This window comes from Peromyscus leucopus, chromosome 22 (assembly GCF_004664715.2).
Source record: "Peromyscus leucopus breed LL Stock chromosome 22, UCI_PerLeu_2.1, whole genome shotgun sequence".
NCBI classification, from domain to species: domain Eukaryota; kingdom Metazoa; phylum Chordata; class Mammalia; order Rodentia; family Cricetidae; genus Peromyscus; species Peromyscus leucopus.
In genome coordinates, this window is record NC_051081.1 from 30,271,927 (window position 1) to 30,299,134 (window position 27,208).

The window sequence follows — 27,208 nt, forward strand, 5'->3', positions numbered from 1 at the left end:
ATCATCCCGACTGGCTTTCCAGGAGCTTGAGCCAAATGTGTCAAGGTTCAAATCAATATGTAATTTAATACTTACGGGCACTAGGAAGTTCCGGGCTCGTAAAACCACTTTACAGTGTCAGTGCTCAGAATTCTCCCAAGAGAGTGTCTGGCTGGCTGTACTGCCATACTCTGCTGAAGTGTCTTATGCATACCAGAGCCATGCTAGGAGATACAAGGAGCAGAAAGACCCAACGCTGTGAAGTCAAGACCCAGAAAACTCACTAGGTCTGATCCATGAAAAACCCTCAGGGCACCTACAGGTCCTTTGATACCTAGCAATACCACAGAAGAATGCAATTTCAGGCTGAACTACTTACTAGCCCTAGAACAGACAATGGGATGAATGACTGTGTCAACTTCTGCTGTTATCGTCAGTTCCCTGGACTGGTCACCTGGCATCGCTCCGGGTAAAGTGAGGCAGCCTAGAAGGCTGAATAATACCTGCATTGCCAACCTTTGAATTCCACTGAGTCACTGATATCACTCATCAAGCATGAACAGGCAAAAGAAATCAAATCCAAATCCAAATGAATGCTGTGAATGGGCGAAGCATGGAAGATGCCCTGAGGGCCCCTTGCAGGGAAAAACTGAGGTGTCAGGGAATATTCTCCTTGGAGCTGACATTAGCAGAATGTGTATGCATTAGCTAGAGAAGTGGATGACGGATTAAAGGCAGAAGATGCTTCCTGCTGATGTCAGGAAGGAGCTGGCCAGAGAGTGAGCTGCCTGTGACCTTGACAATGACCAGGAGAAAGAGCACCAGGTGAGACCAGGAAGTCAGACCCCAATGTGTAGAAGATTGTTATCTTCACTTCTGAGAAGCCAGCCAAGACCCTTAGACAAAGCAAGAAGAAACAGGTGTCATTTGGGCGTGGGGGACTCTCCAGTTACGAGCTTGGGTTTACATTCAATCATTCTTCATAGAGTCCCAAGTTATAAAACTATAGGAGACAGTCAGATCCTCTCCTCCCTACTGCAGAGTAGAGAGAGAGAGAAATTCTGGGAAAACTGGTGTTGTTTCCTCTGAGACCAAACATTCCATCCTACAGGGAAACAGGGAGGTCAACAACTCAAAATAGTTTCAGGAAGTGCCTGAAACAGACCAGATTCACAGGCCCCTCCATGCTAGAGTAAGCAATAAAAGCTGAGAGTCCCTCTCAGATGAACAGAGCTGCAAAGAAGACCCTGAGACCAGACACTCCCCCCACCACCACACCACACCACCACCACCACCCCACCACCACCCCCCCCACCACTACCCCACCCACCCCACCCACTGCCTGGAAGAAGCAGAAACCAGCAGAGCTGCCCGGAAAAGGTGTGGACCAGAGTCACTTGGAAAGGACACTCTCCAACCTGTTAAGCTGCCACAGGCTGTGTAGTGTGCTCCAGGTTCTCAGGGGTTTTTTGTGAGTTGTCACCTGTACTGGAGCGGGCTTTGGTGATGTAGCTGTCTTTGAGTCATTTCTGCTCCTGTAAGTGACCCCTCACCCATACTTCTGTAGGCAACCCCAATAAAACCCATGGTTCTCCAAGCAGGACTTTGGTGGTATCCATACTCTGGTTGTGAGATCCCTATGTGGGATGAGTAGACACGTGTGTTGCATCTCCCCAGGGGGAAAAAAAATTTGTCACACAAACAACTGGTCAAGAGACTAAAATATCTGGCCTGGGTAGAGAGACCTAACATTCCAGTTGGACCAGGTCAATCTCCTGGCCAAAGACCACACCGCACCTAAGAAGGCAAGTTCACCTTAAGCCACAATTTAAGGGATAGATAGGTTAATTATCCCTTTAATGAAATACTCTACTTCACCACCCAGAATTCCTGCCCCCAGCACAGAGTTTCTACACACCACCATGAGGTTCTGTTGGACTGGCTCCCTAACTCCAACAGGTATAACTTTTTCTTTTCTCTTTTTTCTGGCTTTTTCTTTGGATGCTAGCCAGATTCTAACTATGCTTTTTCTCATACTTTGCCCCCCCCCCCCGCCAATTTGGCTGCCTGCTGTCATGCAGTGGACCTCCAGACCCATAGCTCGAGCATATCTTCAATTCAAATAAAATTGTTCTTGAGCTTACACTGGAGCCCACTCTTAAGTTCTTTGATTAATAATGCTGAGGACCCCAAGAGGGGCCCTGACTATCCCCATATCATCTGGCCACCAAGAAAGAATTCCTCCAAATTTCTGTCACACTATTTATATCTTATCTGCTATCTAATTCTACCTGGTCTTTCTGGCTTCTCTCGCTATCACACATACATACATCTTCCCCCAAAATAGCAGGTCTGACTAATGAGAGGCATTTTTCCCTAGATTAGTGAATCTAAGATTTCTCTTCTCCATAGAGCTTACGTGAACATTCCTCCCACTTAGAAGTTCTTACCTCTAAGACCAAGAGCCCTGTTAGTTCAACTCGAGCGCCTTTCAGGGGAAGTTAACTAGGTAAACCACATACACCACCATACATGTTAGTGGGCTCTGCTTTTTAGTTCCAACTTGCTGCATAGTTTAGGGGACTTGAGGTACACTCCACACCCACCTCACACAGGACACCCACCCTTTAGAGTCTTTATTTTAGGCAATTCTGAAATGTTAGTCTACACATTTCTCAACTCTTACGGCAAGAGAAATAAGGGAGGCAGGGTTAGCCTAAGCTTGGGGGGACCTCATTAGCTATGGTTAGGTTAGCAAAGCGCAACCAAAGGGAAGGAAGAATTTAACTGATTTAATTAGTACCAACGTCAAGCTCAGCAGCGTTCTGACGTCTGTTGTCAATCACGCAGTCACAGTCTAAAGATGATGGGTCCAGGTCGGCCACATTGGCACCAGGGAATTTATAAGTTTTGTAAATATATTTAGTGAGTTTTCAATTCCACTTTCACTGCCAGTTTGTAGCAAGTCCTCTGACGACGACGACGACGACGACGAAGGACTTCCATTCTCAGTGCGCAAATGTTTTCAAATACAGAAGAAGCCCATGAGAAGCTCTGTGGCTCTGTGGCCATCATCTTATTGATAGAGTGAGAATCCCTAGCCCTCTCCCATCCCGTTCACCTGTGCCCACCCTTTGACACCTGACACCCCCAAGAATGTTGCCATCAGAGCCTTCAGCCACACACTATCTTGGTCAGTGGTTGTCAACCTTCCTAATGCTGCGACACTCTAATACAGTTCCTCGTGTTGTGCTGACCCCTCCCAATCATAACAGTATTTTCATTACTGCTTCATTACTATAATTTTGCTACTGTTATGAATCGTAATGTAAATATCTGATATGCAACCCCTATGGGGGTCTTGATCCACAGGTTGAGAACCACTGGTCTAGAGGCTGAGGTTGTTTGGGTGTGCCAAAAGGCACACGTCTATAAGTAGTCTTCTCAACTTCTCAGGGCTCCTCCCAGTCCTGGCCATCTCTAGCCTCTTGGTCTCCTGGATTCCCATTCTTCCTCCCTGGCAAGTGCTTGGGTGTGCTTACATAAAGATTTCAAAGGACAATGCGAAGGAATTATACATCTAAAGCTTCAACCTGTGTGAAGTACTTAAATCTAATTTTTCCTAAAGACATAAAGGTCGGCTTAGCGACTAGCTGGAAGGCACTCGGGCAGCTGTTCACTAACCTTGTGATTATAGCTCGTTCGTGGCAGGCAGGAAGACTGCCAGAACAAGCTTGGCTCTGTGGTAAAATACTGTGGTGAGCAGAAAAAAAAAAGTCCTCTTCCCCACACCCAGAGTCACCCTTACCCTACTCTCCAGAGCCTGTGAGTGTTGATGTTGCACAGAGAAGGAGGATTTAAATTGCTGATAAATTTAGCATTGCTAATCAGCTGGCCTTGGGATGCATTATCCAGACAGGTTCAACATAATAATAAGTGCCTTTGAATGATGAGGATCCCAGGACATGGCACCTGAGGCGGCAGGACTGTGTGTTTTTAGGTCAGCCTGGGCTACTTAGCAAGACAGGGGGAAAGGAAGGAAAGAAGGAAAGGGAAAGGGTGAAAGAAGTAGAGAGGAGAAGAGGAGGGTAGAGAGAGGGAAGAAGGGGTGGAGGGGGATGAGGAGGACCAGGAAGAGGAGGAGCAGGAGGAGGAGCAGGAGGAGGGGGAGCAAAGGGAAGAGGAGCAGGAAAGTGAGGAGGAGAGGGAAGAAGAGCAGGAGGAGGGGGAGGAGGAGAAGCAGGAGAAGGAAGAGGAGGAGGAGGAGGAGGAAGAGAGTTGCCAACACAAGAAAGATGCAGCCCAACACTGCTGGCTTTGAAGGAGCGGCAAGACCAGGAATGCAGGCAACATCTGGAAGCTGAAAGCAAAGACATATCTGTTCTACAACACCAGAAACATGCAGCCCCAGTGACATCTCCTTGCAGCTCACTGGGACCCATCTGGACTTCTGACCTCAGAATGACGAAAGAAGTTGTTCAGGGACTAAACTTGTGACGATTGACACGGCAATGACAGAGAACTAACAAAAACAGCGTTTTTTAAAACCTCTACCGTTTAGAGGCTACATTTACAGAGTGCCTAAATTTGCGTCCGGAGACGACATTTAAAAATAGGTAAGTGTCTTCCAACAAATTACTTAACCCCTCAACACCCGAGCTGCTGCACAATGTAAAATGGAGATACCAGTACTACAGCTTGAAGGTGATTGGTCCTTGCTCGGCCCTACATCCTCAGTGCAAGGGAGCTGAGGAGAGGACCTAGAAGAGGCTGAGGAATCCTGAAGAATCTGCTTTGTGAGTGGACTGGTGTTTTCTTAAGAGATTGGAGTCATTGTACTAAGACTATATTTGGCATCAAGCAACTAGAGTTCATTACCAAAGGAAGGACAATTACAAAGCAACCTGGCTCACTCTTGCTTCTCTCCACATACGATGATTTTTCCTCTCTCCTCTTTCCTTCCCTTCCCTTCCCTCCATACCTATGTCGCTCCTCAGGCTTGGGCTGCCACCCTCCAAAGCTGTAAACAAACCTCTTTTCTTTATCAATGACTCAGCTTTGGATATTTTGCTAATAGCGACATAAAACAGACTATGACAAATAGTATCAATTTCGCATTCTCTTGAAAAGATTAAATAATATAATCCCCCAAAGCAATGAGAACAATGCTTGGCACAGACTAGCCACTCAGTAAACACAAGCTGTTATCATCACACAGCACCACCGCTATACCGATCTCCAGCAATTAAACTGGAGAACAAACCGTACTCAAACTAGCACTTGCCCTTTTTAGCTGGAAACTTTTGAGTTGTTATCGCAAATCTTTGAACATAAGTGAGCAGAATTCAAACCAAGGCAGTTATTGGTTCTTTACCAAACTCCTTTGGGCCGTTCTTTTCTCGTGAGGCCAAGCAGTGTGCACAGGTCTCAAAGAACACATGGCCGGCCCTTTTATGTCCAACTCTCCCATCTCTGCTTTCTGGTTGATTCTTCCTTCAAAGTCTCTCTCAAGAGCTCTTTAATTCCAATTCCTCAGGGGCTGGGAAGGTGACTCAGTGGGTAAGAGTGCTTGCCGCTCAGCGTGAGGACCTGAGTTCGGGTCCCAGCACCCACATTTTAGAACAAAACCAGAAGGGGAAGAAGAGAAGAGGCCAGGCATGGCCACATGTGCATCTGTAACCCCAGAGCTTCGGATGGCAGAGACAGGAGGATCGCTGGGGTGTGGTGGCTGCCAGCCTAGCCCTAGGTTTTCCTTAGCTACCTCGTCTCAGAGGAATAAAGCAGAGGGTGATAGAGAAGGACACCCAGCATCCCACTCTGGCCTCCACAGGCAAGCACATTGGTGCATACACACATAGATAAACACTGGTGCACACACACATTGATAAACACTGGTGCATACACACTGGTGCATACACACACATTGACAAATACTGGTGCATACACACTGGTGCACACACACATTGATAAACACTGGTGCATACACACTGGTGCACACACACACATTGACAAATACTGGTGCATACACACTGGTGCTCACACACATTGATAAACACTGGTGCATACACACTGGTGCTCACACACATTGATAAACACTGGTACATACACACTGGTGCTCATACACATTGATAAACACTGGTGCATACACACTGGTGCTCACACACATTGATAAATACTGGTGCATACACACTGGTGCTCACACACATTGATAAATACTGGTGCATACATACTGGTGCATACACACTGGTGCACACACACATTGATAAATACTGGTGCATACACACTGGTGCTCACACACATTGATAAACACTGGTGCATACACACATTGATGAATACCACACTCACATATACAACACACCGAGAAAGAAAAAAGACAAAAATTACCACAGCATGTCACCCCCATGGGTCTGTTTTTCTCAAACAAAATACCTCGGAGCAACAACTAACCATATGATCAAACTTCAGGTTAGTTTCATGGAGTCTGAAGTCCTTTCCAGAGCCTACATTGCTATATCCCTATGGGAATCGAAACGCCTTCTTCTGTGGTCCTCGTGTGTGTATTCCTAAATAAAAATCCTCATAAAAAAACAAATATTGGTCAAAAGATAAAAATTTCAGTTATTCAAAAATGGAAAGGGCGTGGATCTCTAAGAGCCAGAGGACTACAGTTAATACCGTATTGTATACTGGAAACACACTAAAAGAGTGGATCTTAAATATTCTTACCATGGGGGTGGGGAGACGGAACTTGTAAGATGGTGAGGTGGTTTGAAAGAAAATGGCTCCCACAGGGAGTGGCCCTATTAGGAGGTGTGGCCTTGCTGGAGGAAGTGTGTCACTGTGGGGGTGGACTTTGAGGTTTCCTATGCTCAAGCTACTCCCAGGGTCACGGTTCACTTCCTGTTGCCTGCCAATCAAGATGTAGAACTCTCAGCTCCTTCTCCAGCACCATGTCTGCCTGCATGCCACCAATTCCTGACATGATGGTAGTAGACTAAACCTCTGAAACTGTCGGCCAGCCCTCATTAAATGTTTTCCTTTCTAAGAGTTGCTGTTGTCTTGGTGTCTCTTCACAGCAATAGAAACCCTAACTCAGACAGATGGATATGTAAATTTGTCTGTTTGCAATAGCCATTTTATAATGTGTACCCATGAAAGCATCATAGTCAACGTTATATATACACAATTTTTGTCAACTGTTCTTCAATATAACTAAATATTTCCAAAAAGGGGAGCAAAAAACTGGAACAACTCAAAACATCCACCAAGACTATAATAAATAAGAAATGTGGTATACACACATGGTGAAATAATCATTGGCAATGTAAATGAACTAACTACAGCCACACAACTACACGAGTAGATCTGAGGCATAATACTAAGGGGGAAACACACGGTGTTACTAACAGACAATTCAAAGATGGGCAGAAAAGTTCTCTGTATATGAGAAGTCCCTTTGGGAAAGAGGAAGAAGGAAGGTCTAGGGACAGTGAGCTGTGCTTAAATGTCCTGTTCTCTGATATGGATGACACACATATCAGTATGCAGTCACTTTGGTGGGATCATTAGACAATAAACGTTTGGGGTTTTTTGTTTTGTTTGCTTTTGCTTATAAGTTCCAGGTAACCTCAAGTTTGGAAGGTAAAACAAGGACATATATGATGATAAAACTAATGCTTGGTTCAAATTTTTAGTTCTCATCCCAAAGGTACCTTGAAATGAATACCGGTAGTCCTTTGATTGAGTTCTTCACCTCCAACTTTATAACATCTTGTCTCTACTTCCATATTATCAAGCAGATAGCAAAGACTCGCCAGGAAGATGTACGGTAAGGAATGCCAACTCAGCATCCATGTGCCTGGGACATTACAAACACAGGAAGGATAATTCTAGGAGGAGAGGTGACTTCTGCACTGTAAGTATCCATGGAACGCTACAGGCAGGGGGCTCAATGTTACCAATACCTTTCTTCTCCAGGCAAAACCAGAGAAAAAATTTAAAGACTTTTACTGATTTTGCATGTACACATGCTGAGACCAGAGGTCAACATCATTGTCTTTCTCTGTCATATCTACATTAATTTTTTAAGATTTATTTATTATTTTATGTGAGTGTTTTGCCTGCATGTATGTCTGTACACAATATGAGTGCAGTGACCACTGAAGCCAGAAGAGGGCAGAGGAACTCCTGAAAAGAAAGTTGCAAACAGTTGTGGACAGCCATGTGGGTTCTGGAAACCAAACCTGGGTCCTCTCCTAAGAGCTGAGTGCTCTTAACTGCTGAGCCATCTCTCCAGTCTCTCTAGCTTATTATTATTTTTTTAATAGTGTTTCTCCCTGAGCTTGGGGCTCACTGACTGGCAAAACTGGTTAGCCAGCAAGCCCAAGACAGGGATCCACCCATCTCCACCTCTTGGCCCTGGGATTATAACTAGGCACTACCATGTTTAGCTTTTCAGGAAATATTTTTAATGTTATGTGAATCTCTGTTGGAGCCCCTCTGGTTACCTCTGTGTGCAGAGAAGAAAAACTGCATGGAAAGTCAGGAATGTTGTAAACACAGGGAAGCTCGGAACAGAAACACAGGGGTGGGGTCACCTCTGTGAGGCCGGGGTGAGGGGTCAAAGCGAAGCAGGGTCCACTAGTCTGAGAGATCAAATAAAGAGAATAAACTCAAGGGCTGCTGCTGTCATTGTTGAGGGCGGGGAACTCGAAGGACTATTTCACCAAGTAGCACACTTCTGTTTTGAAGATTCCCAAGCACGGGAATTCCTTGCCGGGAAGGCAAGAACCTGAGAGAGCTGAAGCTTCGCATCTCCTTTCTCCTTCATGGTGGGGACATCACTCAGTGCTCTTATCAACCAACCCACACGATAAATGTCAAGTGCTCATTTCTCAAGAACTGTAAAAGTAGAAGGCGTCCACTCTGCGTGTACTTTTAAAAGACCTCGTCTATATTTAGAACTATCTGGTATGCTATAAATTCACTTGGTAAATATAGAACACATTGCAAGTCAGTCCCATTTTCTTTTTAAAAGAACACATTCAAATTCGCTTCTTTTACCTTCATCACATCCATGAGAGGAAGTGACAGCAAGAGAATTATCAGTGTCTTTAACAGCAAAAAAACTAGTTTTCCCAGACCAGCTAAGCACCCTCTTTTGTTAGAGCAGGATACCAAGAGACTATGAAAACGACCAACCATTACCACAGAAAAAGAAACGACGGGCCTGCATGTGAGCTCTCCAGATAGATCTGACATCTATATCCTGAGTAAAACCAGACTTCCTCCTCAGGCTCAAAGAGGGGGACCAGGCACATTGTCTCCTCCTTAAGGGCTTCCTCCTCACACAGCAGATAATAGCTCTGCACTTGGCAAAACGGCTCTCGTTGGACCAACATTCCCCAAACAACTAACGGACCTAGCAAATAAACAATGTCCCTTGGGAGCTCTGTGTCAGGCTCCCATGGCCAGCGCCTGTATCACCCATCATGAGTAACAAGAATAAAAAAAAAAAAAAAAATGAGCATTTTACAAGCTTGTTGGCAAGCCTTTTTAGCGACACTGAGGGTTGAAAACAAACATCTTTGGAAAACGTCAATGCCCTTGTAACGTAATGAAAGACAATAGGAAGCTGAAAAAAAAGCTGAACCGTTTTGATTGGTGCTCCTTCGTGAGTTATTACTACAGTCAAAACTCATATACATTAACACTAATTCACATAGGAATCAAAGACAGACCCTGGCATGGACCTATAATCTAACAGTGGCTGTTCTGCGGTGACACCCACAGTTTACATCTGAATAGCATCTATAAGATGCAAGTGTGACAGTTGCCTAAGGTGTACTCCAGAATTATGACGTAGTTAAAAAATAATAATAATGAGAGAAATGTGGGGCTCAGGGGAACAGCTTGATTGGTAAAGCAGTAGCCTTGTAAGCACAAGAGCCTGAGTTTGATTCCCACAGAACCCACATTAAAAAAATAATAATAACTTGGGTGTGGTGGCACTAATCTCAGGATGGGGGAGGCAGAAACAGGATGATTCCTGGGGTCCAGTGACCAGTCATCCTAAACTAGGTATTCAGTTCCGGTGAAAATTCTGCACACACACATGCACACACACCTAAAGGAATCTGAAGTGACTATAGATATTCATGTACAGGAAAATGAAGTATCATCTGGCCATTGCTTCAGCTCATGCAGTAGCTATGATGTGGCACAAAATAAAACCAGGAAGAGCAACACCATATTAATAAACCTCACAGAAAAGCGTGAATACAGCTCCAAACCATGGTGGTGGCTTTTCCAGAATGTACGGCAGTCTTTCCGAACCAAGTTACCAGCCTTGTCCTACTGATACCCACTTGTTTGAGTCATTCGTAGGGTGCAGGGTGTGGTCTCAGCTACTGCATCCCAAAGTGCCATCACAGACCCTCCTTTTCAAACCAAGTATTGAAAACTTCCCTAGACTAAGACAATCTTGAAAACTCATCAGGATTCAAAGGCCCGGCATCCTCTTTCTCACATGTCCCAAGTAGGAGGGGCTCCACCTGGTTCTCTTTGCAAGTTCAGCCAGGTGCCCAGGTTGACACAATAGTAATGACTGGGTTCACTTCCTTCCTCTGAACTGCCATGACTATCACACCTGATAAGAGTCACCTCTGATTCTAATATACTGCAGATGCCCAGGCACATGCAGTTTCCAAAGGGGGGAAAAAAAAAACAAAAAACCTGCTCCTATTTGAAACCTTCTTGGGTTTTTTGTTTTGTTTTGTTTTTTTAAATGGTCTATAACAAAAATATTTCCAAATACAAAGAGAATTTTGTAAGAAGCCCTCGTGTAACCCAGCATCAAAAATTATCATCTCATAACGGATCTTGAGCTACCATAGCTCCATCCACTGGATTATATGGTTCAAATCTCAGATACCACAAACCTTCATAGATGATGCTTTGCTATGATCTTCCTCCGATATCATCATGAGACCCTCAAATCTAAACCTATCCTCTTAGATTTCTCTAATCAGCATAAACATTTTCCTGATTATCCTATAACTCATCTTTGTCCTTTTAGATGTAATGTGTTCAAATCTCAACAGAAGTATGACCTAATTATTGTGACTGGCTAATGAGTTCCTTAAGTTTTTATAAACTATAACTCCTCTTCCCTCTGTTTTTGGTGTGAGTTTTTTCATTTGTTTGTTTCTTTATTGGGGGGGAGCACTATTTTATTGAAATGTTATCCAATGTCCTGGTTATCACACAACTTTTAATGTCTGTATTGCCACTACTCTTCACTTATATCAACTCATATCCTCAGTATGGCCTGGCTTAGTTTCTTTTATTGTTGCTGTGTTAAAATTCTCTAACCCAAGCAACTCAAGGAAGAAAGGGGTTGTTTTAGTCCATCAGGCAGGGAACCCATGGTGGCAGGGAAATCAAGAAGGCAAGAGGTTGAAGCAGCTGATTACATCACATCCACCATCAGGAACAGAGAACAGTAAATGCATGCTATTGCTCAGTTCCCATTCTCCATTTATATTCTCCAGGATCCCAGCCAGATAGCACCCACAGTGGGTGGGTCTTCCCACCTCAATTATGCACTCAAGATAATCCACACAGGCATGCCCAGGGGCCTGTTGCCCAAGTAATTCTACACCTCCGTCAAAGTGACAACTGATTCCAACCATTATTGTCATTTTTAAATATGTGCACAAATTCCTCCTCTTCCTCCCTTTCAACTGTGCTCCCTTCTACTGTGTATGAATGAGAACTTAATGACCCACTTCTAAGCACTGAGAGTTTGTCACGTTGAATAGTAGTGACTACAAAGGTACCCTGGCTTTCCCTCTGCTCTCTAGCTCTCGGGCCAATCAGAGGGCAGCTGCCACGTTGGGGGATACTGGGCAGCTCTCCGGAGGTCCACAGGGAGAGAAATGAAGCTTCCTGTGTCAGAGTTGAGGCTTCCCGTCAGCAACTTTGGCAATGAGTCCTCCTGGCTCATTGATACGCCTCGGTGTCAGCCCAGCCTTCAGGTGATGCCAGCCCTAGTCACCACTTATCTGCCTCGTCAGAAGAGACCTAGCCCAAGCTCATTGCTTTAGGCCTACAGAATTACACACACACACACACACACACACACACACACACACACACACACACACACACACTGTCCATCAAGACATGTTTGGTGATTCAGGCTGCTGAGTTACCAAAGCCAACTAGCACACCAAGCTCTTGAACCACACTGCCTCTCTGGAAACATCCTTCTCAGTTCTGCGTACCCAAGTTTGCTGGATTGCAAATTCACAGACTGCCTTCTCCAGGGAGCGCTCTGGGATTCCACCTTGTCAACACACCAACATCTGGAAACAACTGCTTCTTCCTTCAAGTCTCTAAGGAGCCTTGTGGGTATCCCATTCAATGTCAAATTCCCTAAAACCGACTAAGCTAAAGGTAAAAAACTGATCTGTGTAACAGCCGCCTGCCTAATCTAATCTAATACTGCACCTGCTCCCACAGGGCCTCCTGTCTCTGCCGCTTGAACAAAACAGTTCTATCACACTGAGCTTTTCCTCAAACTCCAACCCCAAGGCCTCTGCCCAACCCCTTGTATTAATATTTACAAGGCTCCTGCCCTCACCTCCCACAGCTCTTTGTTTAATCTCCACCCCTGGGGCTTTGTCTACTAACCACCCCTCCCCACCTCAAACCTTCCCAGCTTTCCCGGGAGACCACCTGCAATTTAATTTCTCTGTAGCACTAACTACAACCAACATATTTTGCAGGATCGTTCATCAGTCCTCTGCCCTCTGCGGACTGTGAACTCCCAAAAAGAGTGTGTCTGTTCATGTGCCACCCCTGTCACGCGGATAATGTCTCTCTACATGGATGCACTAAATGCAAACTCTTTGGACCCATGATTAAGACTTAATACTTCAGAGAGTGGATATAAAAGGTTCCTTTCGGCATTGTTCACAACTTTATGTCTACAAGTAGATCATTTTAACGATTCTTAATCTACTTCACCTGCTAAAAACAAGACTTTGGGGGCTGGAGAGATGGCTCAGCAGTTAAGAGCATTGGCTGCTCATCCAGAGGACCCACATAGCAGATGTCTGTAACTGCCAGGGGATCCTATGCCCTCTTCTATCCTCTGTCCACATTATCTAATTACATTATATTATCTAATGTAATGATTAGGTAATTCCTTGGGAATGTATGACATGCCCAGAGTGTCACAGATCTAACAGCTAAAAGTGTTACTGGATAGCATCGGAGGCTATAGCAGAGATTTCCCCTGCTTCGCTAAAACCACTTACCTGATGTTTCCACCACTGTATTTTTAAAAAAAATGTCTTAGTTTAGAACTTTCTTTATTAAGTTGCTATAAAAACTCAACCAAAGGTTTCAGGTTGAACATGGAATTTGGAGTAACCTAAATCTGTGTTCACAGTTCATGGCCATTCATATTTGGTTCCAGAATAAACCATCTCACCCCACATGTACACACCCAATCAAGGGGCAGCTCTAATCGGGATGCAGCAGCTACAGAATCAAGAACTATTTACCTAATGACTCTACTTTTACAAAAGCCAAGTCCCATGTGAAGCTGCAACCTTGTTGTGGAATATTCCTTTACACTGTGTGAAGATATGTCACTGTGATTGGTTTAATAAAAAGCTAAATGGCCAATAGCTGGGGGCAGAGAGAATGCTGGGAAGAAGAAGAAGAAGAAGAAGAAGAAGAAGAAGAAGAAGAAGAAGAAGAAGAAGAAGAAGAAGAAGAAGAAGAAGAAGAAGAAGGCAGAGTCATCAGGCAGATGGAGAGGAAGCAGGATGAGGAGCACAGAGTAAAGGTAACCAAGACATATAAAAGAATGTAGAGAAAAAGATATGGGTTAATTTAAGTTATAAGAACTAGTTAAGAAAAGCCTAGGCTACCAGCTGAACTTTCATAATTAATACTAAATTTCCATGACATTATTTGAGAGCTGGCTAGTGTGACAGAAAAAGACTCATTACAAATGTCACCCAGCATCTGGCATGTATATCCACATAAGGCCTGAGAAAGCTTTAAAAAAAAAAGTTCAGAACACAATGTCAAACAACTCAAACTCAGCTTCCTGGTAACCAAGTTCACTTGGATAGGATAGGCTTGGTGTACAAAGACTGCCTGCATGCAGGCTGGAGACAGTCACCAGTGTCATGCTCCAGTGCCATGTACTAAGCTGAGCCATGCCCGGTGGCTGACAGCAGTTCATTTGTCCCACACTATCAGAGAAAGCTGCAGATGCTCAGTAAAGACAGATTCAGATGGAAAAAGCCTCTAAACAGGTTACAATGTGTTCAAAATGTGTGCAGGCTTAAAAAAGAAAAGAAAATGGATATAGACAGTCATAGAAAAAAGTAAATAGTTTATAAATAATAGAAAAGGAATAAGCCACATAGAGAGGGAAAAGACACAGAGAGTCTGTACCCTATATGTTGTCTTGTTGACTATGAAATTTTTTTATTGCGGATGAACAAGCGATAGCTGCTTAGAGACATTGGAATATGGAAACTGCTAAATTAAACCAACCTATGTATTTTAAAAATTTCTTAACTTCACAATGGAAGTCAAAAAATATGTTACACTGGGGAAGAGGTTATGCTTTTCTTTCCACAGAAAATGAAAGGATGTGGATTCATTCAAGGTTGATAGAGATCAGATTGGCCCCGGTGAGGAGTGGGGAATAAAACTACAAGATAGGTAACATATTTTGCCCGCTCAAACATAAAAAAAAAAAAAAAAAAAAATCATCTTTGGCTGGCTTGTGTACGATGCACAGTCCATACTTGTGTTACTGCAGAGATGTACATTACCTTTGAAAGTTCGTGTGTTTTCAGAGCAAGAGGACCAGACACCAATGAAAATGGGTGGCCCAGGTGATCCCGTCTCTGAGAGCATCTCTGTTGCAGTTTCCTCGGAGTTCTGCATCCAGAACAGCTTCAAGGCTGCTGGCTGAGATGGTCCAGCCTCACAGACTATTCTAGCCAAAACTTAACCATTATTCTAATTTTCTCAGTGTCCTCCAAAGGTGCCAGCACCCCCAGACACCAAGACAGTCTTCTCTTTTCCCTCATAACATCCTTGTCTAAATTACAATGCCCACACCTAAAGGAGGATTTTAAAAACTTGTTCCCCTAGCTTTCTCTGGCAAATGGTTTTTGCAAACTGTTGGAGCCCACCTCGGTTTCCTAGTGAGATCTGAGCTTGTTTTACCCAGCAGGACTGCATAAGAAGGTGATTGGACCATGGGCCTGATTACCAGGTGTTTGGAAGGGTCTACATTTGGTTGTCTCTAGCAAGGGGGAGGTCTTTTGGCCCTCCCCTTGGCATTGTTATAAGAAGCCCTTTTGAATAAAGCTCTGGGCCCAATGGATGAGGATCCAGGCCCTCCCGAGGCTATCCTGTGTTTTCTGTCTGTCTCGCTCTGGCTATATTTCTATCTAATATTTCCTGCTGCTCCTGCTCAAGAGTTCCCTGAGGGAAAGTGGAAGGTGGGATCCCCCACCCCCAGCAAACAATCCACTTGTGCAATCACAATCAAATGGTAGCTGTTGACAGTCAAGTTGAATACCATTTCTTGTAACTCACTTCACAGTTTACGTAAGTAATAAGGCTAGAAAAAAAAAAAGTCTTAATAACGCACTGTAATCTGACTCCTGATCGCCAAAGCAGAATGCACGGCAGAACTATTTTTTGTTCTTCAGATCAGAGCAATGCTAGAAGGTAGATGTCTAAGCGTGATATAAATCATTCCAGGGACACACAGTCACATCTGTGCTCTAGCACCAAAATAGTCACTATTAACCTCTAAAGAACGAGGTGAGCAAACTCATCCAGGCCACGGCCTGTTTTTGTGCGGGTTCAGAATGACCATCCCATGTTTTCAATGGCTGTCAAACTGCCTTCTAAACATTTACGCTTCCAGCCGTAGACCTGGGATGCTCTCAGCCTGGATCAGGGAACCTTCTTTTTCCCAGCAGACATCAGTCAATACAGAGATTCAAAACTGGTCAGAGTGCGGAGAATAAGTGACTGTGGGCGCTCGGCTGCAAATGAGACAACTTGATTAATCCCACCACTTATCACTAAGGCTCAAGGAAGATGGAAGAAGAGTGGGTGGAAAGGATAGAAGACCCGGAGTATGGGGAGGACTGCTGTGAAACACTATCTTTTGGGTACGATGTGGCTGTTTGCACACAACTGTGGTTACCTGCACAAGAGCAAACCAGCAAAAATTCCAGCGTAGCTTAGGGAGAAGGTCTCAAGGCCCCACCCCTTACCAGGGAGCTCCTGGCAGCTGAGAGCTGCCGAAGCAAGTGGAACTATTCTTTGAGTGAGTGGCCACTGGTAGGCTACCCATGCTCCAGTGGATGGCACCCAACCTATGCACATATGGGCAGCCCTGATTGGACTTAGTATGTTTATTTGAAACAAAAAAAAAAAGGAGAAAGAAAAAAGAAGAGGATGAGATGAAATTGGGAGGGAGACATCTTGGGGAAGAAGGCATTCTGGAGAAAATGGAAGATGGATATGATCATATTTCATCATGTATGTAACTCGAAAATAATTAAAAATATAAACATTTTTTAGGAAATAAAGCAAACGAAGAAACAAAAATGCTGAGAAAAGGACTAGAAGATGGCTCATTCAGTAAAGGGCTTGCTGAACAAGCCTGAAGACCAGAGGAGTAGCCCAGCCTCCACAGCAAAACAGGACATGGCAGCACACTCTGTAACCCCAGAGTTGGGGAGTGAGAAAGAGCAGCCCAGAGCTCTCTGGCCATCCAGTCTAGCCAAATCAGAAGCTCTGAGTTGGGTATATATATGCACATACATACATACATACATACATACACACACACACACACACACACACACACACACACACACACAGTAGCAGTGGTGGCGCCCGCCTTTAATCCCAGCACTGGAGAGGCCAAGGCAAGTGGATCTCTGTGAGTTCAAGGCCAGCCTGGTCCAAGAGAGAAGGGATTGGGGGGAACTAGCAATAGAGAAAGATGCCTGATACTCACCAATGATCTCCACATACATATAACACACACACACATACATACATATACACACACACATTACATATATAACACACATACATATAAACAACACATACATACATATAACACACACATACACTTACATATAACACACATACATACATATAACACACATACATACATATAACACACACATACATATAACACACACAACACATACATATAACACAACATACATATAACACACACATACATACATACATATAACACACACACATACACCACAACAACACACACACATACACACACACACACACACACAGGATTGATAAGTATGATTGAGAAACAAATCTAAATAAGAATAATATTTTGTGACTTGAAATTCAAATTTCAATTCCATAACTAAAGGGATTTGGGAATGAAACGAATGTCACCGATGGTCCAAGCTGTTTTGAGGCTGCTGCATGCCCCAATTTGACCACAGAAACCACTGGTCCCACAGAGCAAGAAATACTCACTATCTCATCCTCCACAGAAAAACGTCTGCCAAGCCCCTTCCTTCACAAACTATGCCATTCCTTAAAGATGGATGCTGCGACATGACTACCTCTGTTGAAGCCCCCACGGGACCACTTACCGATTAACTGTGTGACTGTGAGCAAGGCAACCACTCTAAAGCTGGCTTTTCTCCCTGTAAAAATGGGGTTAATGTCTATTATTTAGCGCAGACTCACTGTGCGTTATAAAGGGGTGACTCGCATGAAATTTCTAAACTAGTACCTGGCACGGGAAGCTCTGAGGAACTATTGCTTACATCTCACCGAGGGATATAAAACGTTATCAACACCACCAGGTGTCCACCTAGCCCATGACAGAACATTCACATAAAATAAAAAACATTCTATTACAAGAAAAAACATAATAAAGAGAGAGATTTGGAAGATAAGAGAAAGGAAAAGGCATTAAGAAACCAGGTCTACAGCCACCATAGGTGGCCAATTGAAATAAGAAGTATGAATGAGAAGGGTTGGACTTTCTAACGGATCAAATGACCTCTGTGGTTAGCTAACAGAACACTAATCACCGTGTGGAAGTGCCATCTCCATGGGGGAAATGCCTTCTAAATTCCAAGCAAGTGACTTACAAACGAACGGAGGTCAAGTCCCTTTTTAAGTTGGGGGCTTCCTGTATTTGACATTCCTACACAAGGGACAAGTGGTCGCCACAGTAACTACAGCATCCTATTAGCCATGTGTGGTTGCTCATTAAGAGGAGACAGTTAGACAAGGCCCCTCTCCGGCCTGTTTGTCACAAAAGTCACAGGAGGTCAGGAACCATTTTTCTTATCCCTGAGTTTACATCGTGTTCAGTGGTCCCAAACAGCAAGAAGAAGAGGAAAAAAAAGTTCCCATGAATAGAAAGCAACCTCATTCACTCAAACTGGGCTTGCATGGCCCCTGTGAGGCAGACACTGTGTGGTGTACAGACTGGAAACACTTAACCTGAACCTGAGAATTACTTCCCAATGACTCACTCTCCTATGCACAGCCAAATCCCTACCTCTTCCATTATCCTAAGAAACTACCTACGTGTTTCTCCTTTCAAATTACTGTTTCAGGACTCTGAGTCACCCCCCACCCCACAAAAGAATTATTTTTAAGTTCTTTTTTTTAATTATTTTATTTTATGTGTTATGGGATTTTGCCTGCACGTATGTCTGTGTAACATGGGCATACCTCGTGCCTGCAGAGGTCAGAAGAAGGCATTCGATTCCCTGGAACTGGAGGTAACAGACACTTGTGAGCCCACATGTTGGGTGCAGGGAATTGAACCCAAGTCCTCTGGCAGAGAAGCCAGTGCTCTAACTGATGAGCCATCTCTCCACACACCCCCAAAAAATAATCCTTAACTTATAACTCCACAATCAAACAACTTTGTTTATTAGTCCATTCCGACCCTGACCCCTATAATCCTCACCCCATTATAGTTTGCACTTAGGGTAAAGTCACTTATCAAACCAAGTGTCTTTAAGAGTCTTGATAACATGAGCCTCACATGGAAACTCTTGTGAAGGAGAAAGGATATCATTGTCTGAGATCTCTGCAAAGGTGCCAAGGAAAGTGGTTTAAAGCAGTGTGTTCAAGGGTAGCTAATGCGCATCTAGGCTAGGCGCAAGTTGAAACACTCACTGAGAATGTATCTGCTGAGAGAGTCCCACTGAAGGCTTCGGCTTGAGGGTCAAGGTCATCTGAGCCACTGGACTGACCCTTGGTAGAGTGTCTGCCTTCTTAGTTGAAGTATGCTTTGCTGCTTGCTCAGGAGGGACCCAAGAGGACCCATGATTCTGTCCTCCAAAGACCGGTGACGCGGTGTCCTGGGGAGCTGTGGTCTCGCAGGCTTTGCCCTTTGTCCCTGGCTTACACACACAGAGCTGAGGCCGGAGACACATCCCTCCATTCTGGCATGGCGGAACACAGCTTGCTGCAGAAGACAACAGAAGACACAGTTTTGAAGAAAAGCATAGTAGACGCTTCACTAGTTCTTCCAAAGGGTTAACAGTGCAATTGGATGTTCCCCTGAGAGAGTCATCATGATGATGATGGTGGCGGTGACAGCTGATATCCGTTAGTGGCCAACTATGTGACAGGTGCTTTTCATACATATATAAATGTGTGTGTGTGTGTGTGTGTGTGTGTGTGTGTGTGTGTGTACACATATATATACAGACTTAATCTCCAGAAACCGTTTTTTAGTAGATATTTTACTATGCCCATTTTATGGATAAAGGAACAAATGCAAAGGTTAAGTAGCTTAACAAAGATCAAACAATTGTTAGGAAACAGAAGAGTTAATAGTCAAACCCCATCAAGCTGACTCCAAAGGCATCATTCTTAACCACTGTATTATAACTGCCTTCCCAAAGTACGCCACAGATTTAAAAAAAAAAAAAATTGTAAGAAAGCATCCTGTGATGCTTTGAATGAAATGGCCCCCATAGGCCTGTAGGGAGTGGTACTATTAGGAGGTGTGGCCTTGTTGGAGTAGGTGTGACCTCATTGCAAAAAGCGTGTCACTGGGGGTGTTCTTGGAGGTTTCAGATGTTCAAGCCAGGCCCAGTGTCTGTCTCTCTCTCTCTGTCTCTCTCTCTCTCTTCTTGCTGCCTGCTGATCTGGATACAGAAATCACAGCTACCTCTCCAGCACCATGTCTGCCTGCATGCCACCATGCTTCCCACCATGATGATAATGGTCTAAACTTCTGAGCTATAAGCCAGACCCAATTAAATGTTTTCTTTTATAAGAGTTGCTGTGTCACACACCTTTAATCTTAGTACTCAGGAGACAGAGGCAGGCAGATCTCTGTGAATTCAAGGCCAGCCTGGTCTACAGAGCTAGTTCTAGGACAGCCAAGGCTACACAAGGAAATCCTATCTTGGGGGAGAAAAAATAGTTGATGTGGTCATGGTGTCTCTTCATAGCAATAGAAACCCTAATTAAGACACATCCTGTCACTGTTTTTAAGTTATACTCTGTGGCATGAATTTAAATTTAAGTGTGTGTGTGTGTGTGTGTGTGTGTGTGTGTGTGTGTGTGTGTGTTTGTGCAGCCATGGGTGTATTTATGGTGCATACCATACATGTATGGTTGTGCATTCATATATGTACGTGTGTATGTGAAAGCACATATGCCTATGGAGAACACAGAGTTACGTTGGAATATCTTCCCAATTGTTTTCCATTTTATTTGTGGGGGCGGGGTGGGCAATCTCTCCACTGAGCCTAGAAGTTGTCATTTTTGCCAGGCTGGTGCCAGCACACTCCAGAAACTCTCCCTGACCCCACTGTTCTGTGCTGGGACAGTATTACAGAAGTTCATGACTACACCTAGCTTTTGGTGTGGAGGCTGGGGATCCAGATGCAGGTCTTTGTTCTTGTACCCACTGAGCCATCTCATCTGGCCCTTAAATTTATGTTTAAATACCTTTGCCAGGATTTGACCAAAAAGATTCCCTAGCACCTGAGAAAAGGACTCTTCCGCACACTCCCAGGCTGTCAGAGCTTCCAGAGACTTAGTGGTCAGTCCAACTCACTCTTTTTACGTGAAGAAGAATAGCGACAAGGTTGTTGGCTGGCTATCTGCCGACTAATCTGTACCAACTTCTAGTGAGTGCTATGCCACCCCTAATGTCATACTGGGGTGCACTCAACAAGGAATAAGGTCTTCTTCCCCTGTCTGCTGGGGTGTCTGAACTCTGGATCACCCGGCATGTGACCCAGCAGAATTACAAAGGTACCTGGGCCACAGGCAGGGTTAGTGGAACTGACCACAGGTGAGGTCCCTTGGGAGAACTGAGGTCACTGAAGTAACTGCAGTCACTACGTAACGTCACAGGTTTCTGGCAAGCTCCCGTCGGAGCCTTCCGTATCTGTCGGAATTCATTTATCTGCTGCCCCTTTACTGATAATCTGCTTCAGACTTGAACTCTTCACCTTGAGATTACACTACCAAATTTCCTACCCAATTCACCACCTGCTCAGTTCAGTCCACTAAATGATTTTAAAAGAGATGACAGACATTATGTCTTAGTTAGGGTTTCTACTGCTGTGATGAGACACCATGACCAAAAGCAAATTGGGGAGGAAAGGGTTTACCTGGCTTACACTTCCAGGCAACAGTTCATCATTGAAGGAAGCCAGGAGCAGGAAGCTGGAGGCAGCGGCTGATGCAGAGGCCATGGAGGGATGCTGCTTACTGGCTTGCTTCTCATGGCTTGTTCAGCCTGCTTTCTTCTAGAACCCAGGACCACCAGCCCAGGGAAGGCACCACCCACAATGGACTGGGCCCTGCCCAATCAATCACTAATTAAGAAAATGCCCTACAGGCTTGCTACAGCCCAATCTTATGGAGGCATTTTCTCAATTAAGGCTCCTTCTTCTCAGATGACTCTAGTTTGTGTCAAGTTGACATAGAACTAGTCAGCACAATGAATCACAAGAGACTTGGTTATGAAAAACTGAATGATGAACATCTAACTCCCTGGAAACCTATTAGTTTTCCATAGGAAAAGATGGTTTTTCCATCTTGCTGTGATATGATTCCTACTAGTCATAACAAATTTAAAAAAAAAAAATGGTCCTTGAGTATCAGAATACCAGGCGCCATTTTTTTTTTTTTCAAAATACTTGAAGAGAAAAGAAAATTAGGGATGGAACCAGCTTTGTAGATGATATGACATCGGTTAACCTTGGCCAGGGAACTGTGAGTGTTTCAGAACACTTGCTGCTAAATCTAAAGTGGTCCCTGAGAGCCCCCTCCTATATTAGGCTTCTAGAATTCTAATTCAAAAGCTCTGCCTTTCCAGAGCTAAGGATGCCAATCCATCAACATGTTCTTGACTAAGCAAACTTGGTAGCTCGACCTGAAATGCTGGGCCCCAAGGGTTTGCCAGGCCACTATTATGTATGGAATGTCACAGGGCTGAATGGGTTCCACCCAAGTGAACAGAAGCAGCCAGGAGCGAGTACTGGACTTTCCATTGGGTGCATCTGACAGAGATCAGGCCCTGGGCAGTTTCATATATGCATTATTCTCTTAATGCTATCAGTTAGGATCAGGTATCAGTCTAACATATTTCCGCTCCTCCTTCCTCCCAAGGTGTCGTGCAAATAGATACTACTCTGTCAGTCAGGCTGCAAGACACAGCTTGCAGGAGCTGGCACCCAGGGGAAGGCCACGGATGGAAACCACACAGCACTCCACTCAGTGTATCACAGGGATCTGTCTTCAGGAAAACATAAATGAATTAGAATGTAAAAGGGATGTGACTGCTTTTTTTTTTTTTTCAAATTTTATATGTAATAAGAGTACAGGAAGGAGGTAATTTAAAAAAAAAACTAAAACATCTGGCTAGGGAGATGGTTCACTTGGTAACATACATGCCATGCAAATGTAAAGACCTGAGTCCAGATCCCTTGAACCCATATTAAAATATTGGGCAGGGTGTTATGAACTCAGTACTGGTGAGGCAGAAACAGGAGGATCGCCTGGGTCTTACTGGCCAGCTAGTCTTGACAAACTGGTAAGCTCCAGGTTCAGTGGGAGACAGTCTCAAAACAATGAGGTAGGGTGCAGTAGAGGAAAACATTCAACTTTGATTTCTAGCCTCAAATACATCTACACACATGCATGTAAGAACGTGTGCACACTTGCATGCGCGCAAGTGCGCACGCGCGTGGCACACACACACACACACACACACACACACACACACACACGGACTACACATACAAAGAAAACACAAAAATTTCAAAAATAAATCCTATTAGAAGAAACAGAATATTCCATGCATTAGAATAAATGTCTCCAGAACTGCCCTTCTGCAATAAATTTTTGAAGAAGATCTATCAGTTGCCCTACCAAGGCTGGGGCAGGATCCCCGTGAAGCATGCGGCAGGGGTTGTGTTGAACGAGTGTGGTGGTATTGTGTTCCCCAAAATATTGTGTACTCTAATAAATTTATCTGGGGTCAGAGAACAGACAGCCACTAGATACAAAGGCTAGAAAATGGTGGCATTCACACCTTTAATCCTAGCATTCCAGAGATAGAAATCCCTCTGGATCTCTGTGAGTTCAAGGCCACATTGGAAATAGCCAAGCATGGTGACACACGCCTTTAATCCCAGAAAGCCAGCCTTTGATCCCAGGGAGTGGTGGTAGAAAGGAAAAAGATATATAAGGCGTGAGGACCAGAAACTAGAAGCATTTGGCTGGTTAAGCATTTGGCCTGGTTAAGCTTCAGGCTTCTGAGCAGTAATTCAGCTGAGACCCATTCCGGATGAGGACTCAGAGGCCTCCAGTCTGAGGAGACAAGACCAGCTGAGAATCCGGCGAGGTGAGATAGCTGTGGCTTGTTCTGTCTCTCTGATCTACCAGCATGGACCCCAATAACTTGCCTCAGGTTTGATTTTATTAATAAGAACTTTTAAGATTCCTGCTACAAACGAGGACAGCAGGAACAGATGGCCCTAATGCCCAATACAAGCCCCAAGGCCCTCATGTGTCAGGAAAACGCCAAACCCATGCTCTTTGGTCATGCTCTATGGAGCATTTTTTTTCCTGTACCATTGAGACTGCATGCACAGTGTTGTTGTGGAATATTTATTTACTATAAAGTCTCTGCCTAAAACACCTTCTGATTGGTTTAATAAAGGAAATGGTCAATAGCTAGGCAGGAGAGAATAGGCAGGATTTCCAGGCAGAGAGAGGAAGAGGAGGAGGAATCTAGGCACGAGGATTTCACCAGCAAACTTGGAAAAGTCAGATGTGCCATACAGTGGAAAGGTAAAGAGCCATGTGGCAGAATATAGATTAAAAACAATCAGTTAATTAAGTTATAAGAGCTAGTGGGAAACAAGCCTAAGCTAAAGGCCAAGCTTCCATAATAAATAATACATCTCCATGTCATTGTTTGGGGGCTGGCCATCCAAAGATAGTCGGACAAGAAAGCTTGCTACATACACAGTGCTGCTCATACTTAAGGGAAAATGGCCTTGTTATGAGAATGCCTTCCCTGGCAAGATATAAACCACCCATGTCTACCCGCTCCTAATATGGTTCCAACCACAAACGGATGATTATACAGATGTTCAACCTGGGAAACCAATGAGTTTGTTGGATTTACTTAGAGCATGGATGACTCAAGAGGCTCTGTTAGAAAGTCTTCATCCAGCATGGATTATGGCTTCTTCATTACTTTCTCCCAGCCTGTATACCCTGGCACCTTCAGAGATCCCAAGGGCACATGTGATTAGGGCAGAATTGCATGCAAGTGGATGGGAGGAGTGGCTGGACCCTCAGGTGAGGGTCCAATGACCCTCCTTACCCCTCCCCTTCTATAAGGGAACGTCAGCAAACCAGACCAGGGTGGTCTCTTGGAAGCAAGCATGTTTTGCTTGGGGTGGGGGGCAACACTCTACAATGAGCAACAGCACTCTTAGGGAACTCTCTGGGCATATGCAGTCCTGCCTGGGTTGACAGGGACCAAAAATCTGAACCTGGAGCCTGGCATATTGTGACTAAGGTGACTAGTTTCAGCATCACATGTGAGAACCACTGGCATCCAGCCTGTGGAAATTCTATACCAACAGCAAGGGTTTGTGTACTCACTGTGTACGTCTGTGTGTGGTGAGTGTACCGGTGTGCTTACTCGTGTATGTCTGTGTGCGGAAGCCGGAGGTTGACTACGTATGCCTCCCACTGCCGCTCTCCGCCTTATTTTTGAGACAGAGTCTCTCACTGAGCCTAGAGCTTGCCATCTTAGCCAGACTGGCAGGCCCGCAAGCCCCAGGGACCTGCTTTTCTCTACCTCTCCCCAAAGTACAGCATTACAAGCAAGGACCACTGAGTCCAACTTTTTTATGCAGGTTCAGGGGATCTGACCACAGGTTCTTATATGGTGCAGCGAGTACTTTACCACTGAGTCACACTCAACCGCAGGATCTCTAGTTCTTAAGTTGAAAGTTTATTATTTTCATACCATAACTGTTTTTACATCACTGAATTCTTCACTGTTATCAAAGCATTTGTTTTCTATTGTCCTCTTATTAGAGCCACGGTGTTGAGCTATGTGGACCACTATAATGTTAAGAAAATGAGGTTTTGCCGGGTGATGGTGGTGCATGCCTTTAATCCCAGCACTTGGGAGGCAGAGGCAGGCAGATCTCTGTGAGTTCGAGGCCAGCCTGGGCTACCAAGTGAGTTCTAGGAAAGGTGCAAAGCTACACAGAGAAACCCTGTCTCGAAAAACCAAAAAGAAAGAAAGAAAGAGAAAGAGAGAGAGAGAGAGAGAGAGAGAGAGAGAAGAGAAAGAAAGAAAGAAAGAAAGAAAGAAAGAAAGAAAGAAAGAAAGAAAGAAAGAAAGAAAGAAAGAGCTCTGAAGAGTTACACAGAAAGGGAAGGATAAACCCCCTAATGGTGGATAAAGTAGATGACCCTATAAAAGACTTCTGCTCAAAACTCAAGAAAGCATAGAGTTTGCCTCTACATCAGAAAAAAAAAAAGGGTTTTACAGTTTCTAAAGCCAGGCATGTGATGCATGCCTTCATCCCAAACTCAGGACACAGAAGCCCCACTGGTTGTAGGTGAGCCCAGGGTACAGAATGAGACCTTCTTCTGTGGTGGAACAAGCCTTGGAAGGCTGGATGCAAGAGATTAACTGTCCGCTGTGTCATGCTGGACAAACAAGAACACGGGACTGATTCCTGAGGGGAGAGATGCATGCAACTGTCAGAGACCTCCTGCAGGTAGCACTCTAGGAACACGGCATGGGGAGGAGAACCACAGAGCATGAGAGCCCACCTCAGGAGGTGGAGTGGCTGGAATGCACAGAGCATTCCAGAGAAAGGGGAACCTTAGGGACCTGCAAATGGATCTCCATCTGTCACCTGCTACCAAGTCACCAGACACAAGGTAAGACCAGAGAACAACCACATCAAGACCTGGACATGGTAACAAACGTCCAGATCTCCTCTAGGATGCAGATCGATTTCTGTGGTGCTGGAGTCAGGACAGGAAGTCAAAACCCAGAATTAAACTCTTTGAAAAGGACAGTATAAGGTGAAGTAAAGAGGATTACCACATGTTCTCAGCAAGCCCATATTAAGATCAATCCATGTGAGCCTATTAATGGGTAATAGGGATATATTAAGATATAAATCAAGGAAATACACTCACAAATACAGAACAGAGAAGACAGCTGAAGTCATCCTCTGATCTGACTGGGAGTGAACCCACCTCGCAGGCAGGAGCAGGGAGAAGGGGCCTGTGACCCTTCTCCCTCTCCTTTTGAGAGGTCACATGCAAAGGCAGGAAGCACCACCTCCTTCAGGGCCCTATAGACCAAGGTCATGAGCGAAGCAAATACCACTACAATCCTAGGCTGTATAGCAAGTTTTGGGCTAGCCTGGACTATAAAGTAAGACCCTGTTAAAAGAGGGAGCTAGGAGGGGGAGGTGAGAAATAATCAGTATCTCAACATAAGAAGAGACAAGAGGGGAAGGGGGAGTGGGAGGAGGAATGAAAGGGGAAACCATGGTTGGTATGTAAAATGAATGAAAATTTTTTAAGAATTAATGAAAAAAATTAAAAAGAATAAACAAGAGTAGTG

General features: G+C 44.5%; 1 protein-coding gene across 1 annotated transcript in view; it reads right to left on the reverse strand.

Annotated features, from left to right (window-relative positions):
- Ltbp1 (latent transforming growth factor beta binding protein 1) overlaps nucleotides 1-27,208 on the reverse strand; it is a 403,424-nt gene that overhangs the window by 322,654 nt on the left and 53,562 nt on the right. Inside the window, 1 exon segment of the mRNA XM_028873448.2 lies at nucleotides 19,234-19,525. Coding sequence (XP_028729281.1) covers nucleotides 19,234-19,525 — 292 coding nt within the window.